At 43.2% G+C, this 12782-nt stretch overlaps 2 protein-coding genes across 3 annotated transcripts in view; both read left to right on the forward strand.

The window, feature by feature from the left end:
• mpped1 (metallophosphoesterase domain containing 1) overlaps positions 1-12782 on the forward strand; it is a gene marked incomplete at both ends in the record, with an annotated part of 263390 nt that overhangs the window by 125255 nt on the left and 125353 nt on the right. The gene's annotated exons all lie outside the window — the stretch shown is intronic.
• scube1 (signal peptide, CUB domain, EGF-like 1) overlaps positions 1-12782 on the forward strand; it is a gene marked incomplete at its 5' end in the record, with an annotated part of 114014 nt that overhangs the window by 90677 nt on the left and 10555 nt on the right. For both annotated transcript variants that reach the window (XM_083999783.1, XM_083999784.1), the window contains 4 exons: positions 204-326; positions 5322-5438; positions 10886-11008; positions 11176-11295. In XM_083999783.1, coding sequence (XP_083855909.1) covers positions 204-326; positions 5322-5438; positions 10886-11008; positions 11176-11295 — 483 coding nt within the window. The remainder of the gene's footprint in view (positions 1-203; positions 327-5321; positions 5439-10885; positions 11009-11175; positions 11296-12782) is intronic.

A 12782-nucleotide genomic window follows, 5' to 3' on the forward strand; every position in this document is an offset into this window, starting at 1 on the left:
CTCACAAAGAACCTTTCAAAGTTCCAGAGTGTTTAATCAACCTCAAGTTGTTGTATATCTATTAATCCATTAATGGTCACACGTTGCATAAAGTCCTTTAAGTTGGAGTGTGTGCACTCTACTGCATCGGCATGCTCATCACAGTTTGATGCAGCCTGATTGACTGACTGTCTGATGGTTTACCTTTCATTTCCTCCTCCCAGACATTGATGAATGCCAGGAGAACAACGGGGGCTGTGATCACTTCTGCCGGAACACGGTGGGCTCCTTCGAGTGCAGCTGTCAGAAAGGCCACAAACTGCTCACTGATGAACGGACGTGCCAAGGTCAGTGACACACATCATCAGGTCTGAAAACACAAGGTTCAGAGTTTAAAAGCTCCAGTAATGAAACACAGAGATTTGTTTTGGGATTGTTCCCTAACCTCAACCGCAAAATGCAGTTTCTACTCACTGGGACTTCAGTCATTATGTCCATTATCATGTAGTGATAATCTGATATTGTGACAGTTCAAATCTAAGTGCACAAAGGCTTCAATGCATGTATCAGAAAAGGTTAAAGGGAAAATTCAACATTTTGGTTGATTGGCCCATTGCCATAATCCCTATAGTCATAGCAGTAGGTTTGTTACCTTTAATTGCCGGTGCAAGCTATTTGTAGAACGGTGGAGCAGAGCCACGAGCTGCTCAAAGCTACGCTACGGAGGCTGATGGGATTTCTTGGTTTCCCTCATCAAACTCATCAAATACACAATCCAACAACTCCAAAACGCTCTTGTGAACAAGTTGTGACCTGCACATTCACCACGCTATGAGATAATAACAGAACGTTATGAGACAGAGTTGTTTTAGAGGTAAATTCATGCAAAACCGCTGATGCGTGTTCCTGTCTAGGACAGTTTTTCTGCAAGCAGTCTCTGCATCTGCCTCAAAAACAACTCTGTCTCGTAACGTTCCATTATTATCTCATAGCGTGGTGAATGTGCAGGTCACAACTTGTCCACCAGAGCGTTGTGGAGTTGTTGGATTGTGTATTTGATGAGGGAAACCAAGAAATCCCATTAGCCTCCATAGCATAGCTCTGAGCAGCTTGCGGCTCTGCTCTGCCGTTCTAAAAATAGCTTGCACCGACAATTAAAGGTAACAAACCTACTGCTATGACTACAGTATAGGGACTATGGCAATGGGCCAATTTGCCAAAATGTTGAACTATCCCTTTAGATGTGTTTGTTGCAGCCGTGTATCCCACTTCCTCAGCTGGGTGTTCAACCACTGGTACAGTAGATTCCTTGTTGCAAGTCGCAGCAGGAGAGACAGAGGAGCAGACAAACACAAAATGATTTTTATTAACAACAAAACGCCAGAGGTGCTTCGTTCCCTGGCCCAGAGCCACCAAACAATGTGCTTCTGTGCGTGTCTGTGTATGTGTCGGATTAACTGTGTACGATCGGTAGTGTCTTTGAGGTCTTTAATAATGCGGTGTTGAGTGTTGGTAGCCACATCGCCTGTTTCTGACACACCTCTGCCAGCGTGTCCCGCCTGCCAACAGCTGCCTGCTCCGTCCCATCCACCGACATCAGGCCTGTTCAGCTTCAACACGACCTTAAAATGAAATATAATGTTTAATCTGTCGGCTCTGTCTGCGCCCGTGAGCTTCTCCAGGGAAAATAGCTCTGGGTGATACAGCAACATGCCAGTGGTAGAGCATTTGCCAACGCTGGATGAGAAACCAAAGCAGAGAGATTGATCCTTTGCCATAGTTGCATGAGAAATTTCCACAAATGATTCCTCTTGTTCTAAATGTTTACAAAGGCAGACAGATAGAACAATCTTGTCAGCAATCGCTGTCAAAACACCTCATCATCATGGAGGGTGTGTCCCAGAGAAAGAAAGACATGGGCCAAACCAGAAACCACTGTTTACCTTCTATATGTTCCTTTTACATTTAACAGTTGTAGGCAACTCAAGTGTACCCGCTTCAGTTTATGTAAACTCCGCTTGTGGGCTAGCTCGAAACAGGCGAGCTATTCCTAAATCCTCACGTGGACAGTTGCCTGGAGTATTTACTGAGCCAACATCCAGGCCTTAACAACTTCCTCCACATAACAAACTCCTTGTTTGTTATTTGTAGCCTTCTAAAGCCCTGCGGAACAGCCTGATATAAACCAGGTGAGCTTGAAACGCTGGCCTCCATTCCTGATAGGTTAATAATATTTGGTGCTGGACAAGTACACACAAATACACATGCGTAGGCCGGCGCGCACACTGACATAATGGTGAATGTGAGCCGGCCCGACCTCAGTCCGGTGAAGTTTTTCCAGATTGGTTTATTAGAATGAGCTCTTGTCCTAGTTTAGTGTGTAACTCCTATATTTGTTTACTGTAACGTCCACTGTGATTAATGGCCTCTTTAGTCTTTGGGGAGCAGCCTGTGTTTGTCCATAAATGAGTCAGGCAGATTGTGATGTAAACCACTCATCCGACTGACCTTTGCTTCTGTCAGTGCAGCGGGACAGAACCTCAGCAGCTTGATTTGAACCAGTCTGATGGGTCAGAGCGAGCACTCTTCTATCAGCAGCAACAGTGTGGATGTAAACACAAGACCAGTGGAATTTCAGAAAAACAGTTTTTAGAGTCTCCTGATAGAGTTCAGCAGAGGGAATGAGGACTCAGCTGAGTGTTGATTAGGGTTGTAAAATTCCGGAAATTTTCAAAGTTGGAAACTTTACATGGGAATTAATGGGAATATATGGGAATTAACGGGAATGTATGTGAATAAAAGGGAATAAATGGGAATAAATCAGAAATGTACCAAATTGAAGGTTGGCCCTTAACAGGGAACCTAAATGTGCAAGTACACTTGAATATCTATGGAAAGTGAAGTGTTTTCACTACATTTCCCATGAGCCTCCGCGCGCACGGTGAAATTCTTGGACCAGCGCAAGACGGACAAAAGCGAAAACACTTGGCAAGAATGTTTTCATTGATCAAGAATGAAAGTCGGAGGTTCGCAGATGATCAGATACCATCGTAGTAATATATATATATATATATATATATATATATATATATATATATATATATATATATATATATATATATATATATAGTAATATTTTAGTCAACATTCATGTTTTTGTTCAGTAAAATAATTGATTGTTCATACAAGAATTAAAGTTCTACTCACAAATAAATCTGTTGAAACGTCATGTTTTTTAATGGGCTCTATGCACAGCTCCAGCACTTCCTGAATTTAAGGCAGGTCCTTCATTCCCTGTCTTACATTATTGGACAAACTGATTAATCCAGGTGTGTCTGACCATTGTGACTACTCAGACACACCTGGATTAATCAGTGTGTCCAATAATGTAAGACAGGGAATGAAGGACCTGCCTCTTAAATTCAGGAAGTGCTGGAGCTGTGCATAGAGCCCATTGTATTATTTTGCATGGATGTCTGCTTATGACTGAAAAAAATTACATTTATGTTTGGATATGATACAGCTTGTTTAAATTACCCCCAATTTCCAGTTAATTCCCATAAATTCCCAATAATTCCTATAAATTCCCATAATTCCCATGGAAAGTTTCCAATTTGGAATATGTCCAATATTCCCCAGCTTAACTTCCCATGGAAAGTTTCTGGAAATTTACTGGAAATTTTCCGCCCCTTTGCAACCCTAGTGTTGATGCTGCCGTACAGCGCTCACAGGTAGAGCGCTACAGCAACAACACAGCACTCCCTCTGCAGACAGCATGGCCGACACATCACAGCTGTAAACTCCACCAGTGGAGAACAGCATTTGTGCACCACTAGTGGTAAATGAGTTAGTCCAGATCAGTGACTGTATCCTGAGTGTTGCTGTTCACTGGACTGGACTCACTCTGACAATCCCCAGAAGAACCTGCCCACTAAATCTTTTACTCAGATTAAAAATATACATGTGCAATATGAACACCGTCTGCCATCGTCTTCCAGTCTCCACAATCTCTAAACCAAATATTTTTACTTTGTTGGTTTGGGATCTGATTCATCACCATGGATTAGATCACTGAAATTCATTACTTTTGTCATACAATTTATCTTTTATTGTTTAAATATTATCAAAGAGAATAATTTGCTTCTTACAACAATAAGCCCATCTATAATAAACCATGATCCATCACAAATACCAACACACCCCAACGAGTCACCACAACTGGTCTAACAGTAACACAACCAGCTGATCCAAGACACAGCCCTCACCCACTTCCTGAACAGACAGAGAGCTGGAAGACAAACTGGAGTTGGAACACTGCTGATGTCAAAACTAGTAAGGTTGCTGTCAGTTTTCATGAAATAAAAATGATATCTGTTACAGCTAATCCAGTGAAATAAATAAATACCTGACACATCAAATAATCATCACAGAAAAATCCTGTTTATCCAATACTGCAGTGAAGTGCCCGAAGATACTGGGAGGGTAGAGAGGCAAACATGATCACAGATGACGACCAGCTCACGCCATAGCCAGAGTTTCTTCATTGAAGCCAATGTGCAAGTGCTTTAAAGGGATATCTTTTAAAGGGATAGTTCACCCAAAATTGAAATTTCACTCATTCTCTACTCACCCTCATGTGGACTAAGGGCTGGGAGAAGTTTCAGAGTCCTCCATGGCTTCTCTGAGTTACAGGGGGTCTCGGCGTAGCAGTGCATGTCCATATAACAGTTGCAAATGGATACCAACTGTCTTGGTAACAAAAAGACACACCATAAAACATCCAAATACCTCCATGCTGCTCGTATGTAATGTCCGTCTTGTATTGAAGCCCCGAAATGCGAAATTGTCCCGAGAGTTTGTAGCGGAAGCTTCTCTTCCCGGTTCGTCAAATTTGGACGAACTGGGAAGAGGACGGACCCTGGTTCGTCCAAATTTGACCAACCCTGAAGAGGAGTTTCCGCTACAAACAAGCTTTTAATTTTTTTCGGGACAATTTCGCATTTCGGGGCTTCAGTACAAGACGGACATTACATACGAGCAGCATGGAGGTATTTGGATGTTTTTTGGTGTGTCGTTTTGATACGAAGACAGTTGGTATCCATTTGCAACCGTTATATGGACATGCACTGCTACGCCGAGACCCCCTGTAACTCAGAGAAGCCACGGAGGACTCTGAAACTTCTCCCAGCCCTTAGTCCACATGAGGGTGAGTAGATAATGAGTGAAATTTCAATTATGGGTGAACTATCCCTTTAAGTGTTGATGTCTCCTGCATTTCCTGTGCTCACCTCTCTCCACTGCTTGCAGCTTCAGTGTTCCTGTCTCTCTCTGCTCTCCCTCAGACATTGACGAGTGCTCCTTCGAGAGAACCTGTGACCACACCTGCATCAACTACCCCGGCGGCTTCGACTGCGTGTGCAACAAGGGATACATCTTGTATGGCCTGACCCACTGTGGAGGTGAGGCTCTGCTCTGATCCAGCTCACTCCCTGCAGCATGGGGGGGAAACATGTGAAACAGCCGAGTGGCATAGAAGCACAGCTGAAGTGTGTGAGACTGTGGGTGAAATATTCTGGGTTTGTGTGTATGCATCGGAAATGAAGGGTCACTGAGCATGTGCACTCTCACACCTCAGTTCCCCTGAATAACTTCTCCCTGAGTTTAGTGCATTTTATTTGTGTTTGTGTGCCCGTATGTTTCTGTGTATACTAGTGTGTGTGTTCACAGGGTTTGTTGGTTTTCCGTTGTGTAGTACGTGTGTGTGCTTTTCACACACCTGGTGTTCAGTCAACACAGAGCTCTGACTGTCAGCAGCAGGAACAAAGTGTATGTGCAGCCGTGACCACAGTTTACAATCAGCAGCATCCACATGTAGAGGTAGACTTTAGTCACTGGCCTTCTACCAGGTGAGTCACCGGGGCATTTCCCTCATCAAACTCATCAAATACACAATCCAACAACTCCAAAACACTCTGAGACGGAGTTGTTTTCAAGGTAAATTCAGAGACTGCTTGCCGAAAAACTGCCCTCGAGAGGAACGCGCATCAGCGGTTTTGCATGAAATTACCTTGAAAACAACTCTGTCTCGTAATGTTCCGTTATTATCTCATAGCGTGGTGAATGTGCAGGTCACAACTTGTCCACCAGAGTGTTTTGGAGTTGTTGGATTGTGTATTTGATGAGTTTGATGGGGGAAACTAAGAAATCCCATCAGCCTCCGTAGTGTAGCTCTGAGCAGCTCGTGGCTCTGCTCCACCGTTCTAAAAATAGCTTGCACTGACGATAAAAGGTAGCAAACCTACTCCTAAAACTATAGGGATTATGGTAATGGGCCAATTTACCAAAATGTTGAACTTTCTCTTTAACTCTAAATATGGACAAAGGGGTCACTGCAGTGGCTCACCTGGGAGAGTGAACTGGATCAGCAGTATGACCCTTTGCTACATGTCCTACCCCCCAAAAAGACTAAAACAGGATGCTAGGGGTTTTGGTGCTGACTGTGACTGCTGCATACCAGGTATACTGTATGTGCAGGTGCAGGACCAATGTTGCATGTCATTTCCCATCTCTGTCTCCCCTCACTTCCTCTCTAACAAATCCATAGAACTGCACAAAGGACAGAAAACCCCAGGATCAGGCCAGGATATATTTACCTTATACATATTTGCTTTATACATTTAATAGATACTTCAAGGTTCAGTCTTCAAGAAAATAAGTTGAATTTAACATTATTTCATGTGATTTGCCAGTTCATGAAATCACATAGAAGTACCTTTTTATAATGAATTAATGGAAATGAAAGGGAATCAGGCGCAAGTGAAACACAGGATTTCCTGAAGAGTGTGATGTTCCTGTCAGTCTGTCTTAAAGGGACATTATGTAACTTCTCCTGTTATCTATTTTCACGAAAATCGATCATTTGTTTCAAAAGTGTGTTTTTCATTAATCAGTAATCCCCCCCATCAACAAAGTGAAGTGTTCCTTTCAGCTCTGAATGAGCCGTTCATATCATTCATATCTCCATGGAGCGGGTAAGCTCGGTGCTGCTGCCATGTGGTGTCTCCATGTTTTTACGTTCAGTGGCAGCGTGACGGTAGGAAACCACGGAAACTCAGCAGAGACACCAGAGCTGTCGGCTCAGGTGGAGGTGGCGTCTGTGAAAAGTCACCGCGGTAACCAGATGTCATTTTAGTCACAGAAGTCCAGAGAAAGCCGGTAAAACTTGGGTCAGGTAAACAATACCACATCGCCATGACAACATGTTGTCACGTGTATTGTTTTGCCTCGTGCTGACGGACCACTTGTTTACAAATCAGATGACCACCAATTTCATTCAATTTATAGCATTCTCGCTCTGATATGCACCACGGCAAGACTCGTTCCAGATCCCCACCTTCCCAAATAACACAGCGAGTCTTAACAGCATGAGTCCTGCCATAGGGTGCTCTGTCCCTCAAAGTCTGTCAGTAAATAACTTCAACTATCTTAGGCAAGAACCTGCTATAACTGACACTTTTACTACAACCATTCCAGTAATTATTAGTTATAGGCCCCGTTTGAGAGCTATCCAAGCATCGACTGTTAACAATAATAACTTAGTCAGACCTACCATTCACCGTCAATTAGCCTCTCACTGTCCACCCACTTCTTCCTTTGTTAAAATGTGTCTCCTAAATGTCAGGTCACTATCAAATAAGACCTTCATCTGTCATGATCTCATCTTATCAAGCAACACTGATTTCTTTATGTTGACAGAGACCTGGCTTAGACCAGGTGACAATGTTCCTCTCAATGAAACCTGCCCCTCAAATTTCTCTTATTTCAACCTACCAAGACCAGTGAAGAGGGGTGGGGGCCTGGCTGTATTTTATAAAAATATGTATAAATGTTCTCCCATGTCCTTTGGAAATTTTGCTACCTTTGAAATCCTTTGTTTTTTAATTAACAGTAAGGACCCAGTTCTCTGTGTTTTAATCTATAGACCCCCAAACCTGAACTGTGGTTTCATTACTGAATTCTCTGAACTCCTGTCCCTCATCACTCAGCGCTTTGATAATATTATTCTTCTTGGAGATTTTAACATCCACATCTGTTGTCCCTCTCACCCTCTGGCTGCAGAATTTATTAGTCTTTGTGAGTCGTTTGATCTTGTTCAGTCTGTAAATGACATCACTCACAATAAGGGTCATATTCTGGACCTAGTGCTTTCACTTGGCCGGGCCCCTGGCAACCTTGAACTCATAGATGTCTGTGTATCCGACCACAAAGCTGTAGTTTTTAATGCTCCTCTTCCTTGTCCCTCTCCTATCTCCCCTGCCCCCTTCCGATCTCGTGTCTTTAACTCTGCATCTGCTAGTACTTTTTGTAAGGCCTTCTCAGCCTCCCTTCACCCTCCAGAGCAATACTGTTGTGTAGATGATATGACCGACGATTTTAACAGTAAATGTCTGTCCATCCTGGACTCCATTGCTCCCTTTAAAACTAGAATCCCTAAACAAAATCCTCAACCGTGGCTTAATGAATATACCAGATCCATCAAGAGAGAGTGCAGAAGAGCAGAACGCAAGTGGAAGACAAACAATTCTACCACTGCTCTTACCTGTCTAAAACAACTCATGACTCTCTACCAGCAGGCAGTTAAGAATGCTAAAGTTTCATATTTCGCCAACATCATCACCAATAACAGTAGTAACCCCAGGACTCTGTTTAAAGTGATAAATTCTGTTATTTCCCCTCCTCCAGCTCCCCCTATAGATCCATCCCCTGAAAAATGTGAGGAATTTCTCAAATTTTTTCTGGACAAAGTTAGTAACATCAGACTTCAGATCACACCTTCTACCCGCACTGTCTCTGTCTCACCCACAATCTCAGTTTCTCTCAATCAGTTTGAACCCACCACTCTGTTAGCGCTTACAAAAATCATCTCATTTATGAAACCCTCATCCTGCTCACTGGACATTATTCCTGTTTCCTTCTTTAAAGAAATTTTTGAAACTATTGGTCCCAGCATCCTTTCCATTCTAAATAACTCCATAGTCTCGGGTGTTTTTCCCTCCTCTTTTAAGCATGCCTTAATTCATCCTCTCCTAAAGAAACCAGGTCTTGACCCTCTTCTTCTTGGAAATTATAGACCCATCTCAAAACTACCTTTTGTATCAAAGATTCTAGAGAAAATGATCTCTTCTCAGCTCCTTGCACATTTGAATGAAAACAGTCTTTTTGAAAAGTTTCAATCTGGTTTCAGAACCTGCCACAGTACTGAGACTGCCTTAGTTAAAGTTACAAATGATCTGCTTCTTACGCTTGATGCCGGTGACTCTTCAATTCTGGTCCTCTTAGATTTAAGTGCGGCCTTTGACACGGTGGACCACGGGTTGCTTCTTAGCCGGCTAGAGTCCTGGGTAGGCCTTGGTGGCTCCGCCCTTAATCTGCTCCGCTCCTATCTCTCGGAGAGAACCTTCTCAGTGGTTTTCGGAAATACCTCATCATCATCCGCCCGTCTCTCTTGTGGTGTCCCTCAAGGGTCCATCCTTGGCCCGTTATTATTCTCCATTTACATGCTCCCTCTAGGTCAAATCATCCAGAAACACAACATCCATTTTCACTGCTACGCTGACGACACTCAGCTCTATGTCCCTTTAACTTCCTCAGACCCCACCTCGCTAGCTTCCCTCATGGCCTGCCTTGCTGACATCCAATGTTGGATGTCTCACAACTTTCTTCAATTAAATGCAGATAAATCAGAAGTTATTTTGTTCGGCCCTCTCAGCTACAATTCCCATACTCTTAACAGTCTTGGCTCTTTGGCAGCGAGCGTTAAACCTGTTGCAAGAAACCTGGGTGTTTTATTCGATTCTCATCTTTGTTTTGAGGCTCATATCAAGAAAACTGTACAATCCTGTTTTATGCACCTAAGAAATATATCTAGAATCAGACCGTTTTTATCTTTCAACGACCTCAACAAAGTGGTAAATGCCCTCGTTTCCTCCCGTTTAGATTACTGTAATGCCTTGTACACTGGTCTCAGCCAAAGTTGTCTCCACCGCCTGCAGTTGGTACAGAATGCTGCGGCTAGACTTATTACAGGAACTAGAAGATTTGAGCATATAACACCAGTTCTAGCTTCTCTTCACTGGCTGCCCGTCAAACTAAGAATTGATTTTAAAATTTTATTGCTAACTTTTAAAGCTCTTCATGGCCTTGCTCCTAGCTACATCACCGAGCTTTTAATTTTATACAAACCAGCTGGTAACCTCAGGTCCTCAAACTTGTCTCTTTTGGTTGTACCCAGGTCTAGGCTGGTGACCAAAGGTGACAGAGCTTTTGCCATCTATGCTCCTAAACTATGGAACGACCTCCCTGAGGACATCAAAGCTGCCAGCTCACTAATGAAATTTAAATCTCTTTTAAAAACCTACTTTTATAAAAAAGCTTTTAAATCCCAGAAGGCAGCAGTATGATCCATCTATGCTCTTATTTCTCTCTTGTATTTATCGACTCATTTTATTGTTATTTGTTAATGTCTAATATTGTCCTTTTGCCGTTGTTCTATTGTTACTGTATTTTATGCCTGTCTATGCACTTTGTAACTTTGTTAAGAAAGGTGCAATACAAATAAAGTTTATTATTTACATAGAGGCTTGTTTATGCCGTTACGTGCAGCGGCTGTCGTCCGTCTGCCGTCTGCCCAATTTCAGGTGAATGCAGCATGAAAAGAACGATTAAGTTGCTTGCGATATACAACCACAACGCTAGATGGGAGGAATTCCTACACAATGTACCTTTAAAGGAACAGCATGGAATACAAACTTGAGAGAGAAGTTAAATCATGGTTTGTAGCTTCAAATGCTCTGAACTCTCCTCCATATCAGTCATTTCTCTGACTTCTCTCTGCTCTGTGTCTCAGACATCGACGAATGCAGCATCAACAACGGCAGCTGTGAGAACGGCTGCGTAAACACACAGGGCAGCTACGAGTGTGTGTGTCCACCAGGACAGAAACTCCACTGGAACAAGAAGGACTGCATCGGTAAGCACCCACTCTGAGTGTGTGTGAGTTTGTATGTATGTGTGTGTGTGTGTGTCTGCTTCTAGAGGTTCCTCGCAGCAGGGCTGAACACAGGTGTGTAAATGTGTGTGTGTGCGTGTGTGTATCCGGGTGGTTGTCATGGTGATGTGACTCTATGTTTTCCTCAGAGGCGGTGAAATGTCTGCCCAATGGGAAGCCAGCACCCCGAGCCCAGCTGACCTGCACCAAGAGTGGAGGGGCAGAGGTCTGCTCGCTCTCCTGCCCCTCCAACGCCCTCTTCCTCGCAGGTATACACACACACACACACACACACACACACTGGATACCTTGCACAAAACAAAACTCAAAACAAACAAAACTTTGAACTATGAATTATTTGAACTGGCTCAACATAAATGTATGAATGAATTTATACAGGAAAAATACCAAATATTTGCCAGTTACAGTTTAGATTTGTCAAATAGATGTTGAGATAACAACCAGACATGCCAACCTCATGATATCACAAGAGTTCATCACCATAATAATATAAAACGAACCCTCTCTGGGTCCCACATTAGAATCTCTCCAGCTACATGGAGGCCTGCTCCCTCCATCTCTTCCTCTCGGTGCTGCCTCCACAGATGAAGCTGTGGTGCTTCTCCTCCTCACCCTTTTCCCCATCCTACCTCTCTGAGCTGCCCTGACCTGGTGGTTGGTCTTCCATCAGAGCTGTGATTATAAGGGTTTCTATAAACTCACATTAACAGGTTGAAGAAGGTGAAAACATTGTGTACTAGCAATATCTCCACTGAGCAGTCACAGTTACTGATGAAAGTCCTGGAAACACTGGGTTGCCTCACTTTTATTTCTGGTCCCATTCCACCGCAGCCTCCTCCTGAGGTTATAATGTCCAGTGTTTGTACTAATAGACCTCATCAAATAAAGTGTCAGCTCTAACCCTCTTTAGCTTCGAGCCTCACTGATAAAGTGGAGTTCAGTGGAGCTGGTTTACCCAGGTTTGAGTTTAATACATGATAGTGAAATCACTATGTGGACATCCAGAGACTTGATACTGTATCTAATAAAGCTGAGTTTAAAGCGTGGTCCTTGGCTGATGATGGACCACTGGAGTCAGATTAGATAGAATAGAGGTTCACCAATGGCTCAGTTGGTAGAGACTGTATACATAGTCTTTGTCCTCTAATACAGTCAGTGGGTTTGAATCCGATCATGTCATCCCCTCTCTCTCCCTGACTGTCCTGTCTCTCTCTGTTCTATAGTGAGGCCAGTGAGGAAAGCAACAAGTATTTGTAAATATATATTTGATCAAATATCAGTGATGTCACTCAGCCCCAGCTGGCCTCTGCTTAGTTTGTAACATCACACCAGTCACCATTAATATGTACAGGTCATGATCATATGATGGAGTGACTATAAGACAGAGCTGATGTTTGTTGGGGCCTTTTTGCTGTGTTGAAGTGTTAGTAGCCTGTATTTTATCTTGAAGTGTTGCAGTTAGAATGGATTTACTGATAAAAATGAGATAAAAAAAATTGGCCAAAATACTTTTTATGGAAATGAATTAATTTTTATACAATATGTTTAAAACACACAGATTGATCCTTGAAGTTGTTGAGCCAGTAAATGAAAGACGCTCTGCTGCCCTCTGGTGGCGTGGGCTCACAGTCACAGCTGTGAGGCTGGACCTGGACGCTGGACGCAGCCTCTGGTCTCTGGTCGCTGCTGTGTTGGTTCTCTCCTCGGGGGGCCGTCCACTCAGGCCCGTGTGTTT

Source organism: Trachurus trachurus (genome assembly GCF_905171665.1).
Source record: "Trachurus trachurus genome assembly, chromosome: 23".
In the NCBI taxonomy this organism is placed as follows: Eukaryota; Metazoa; Chordata; class Actinopteri; order Carangiformes; family Carangidae; genus Trachurus; species Trachurus trachurus.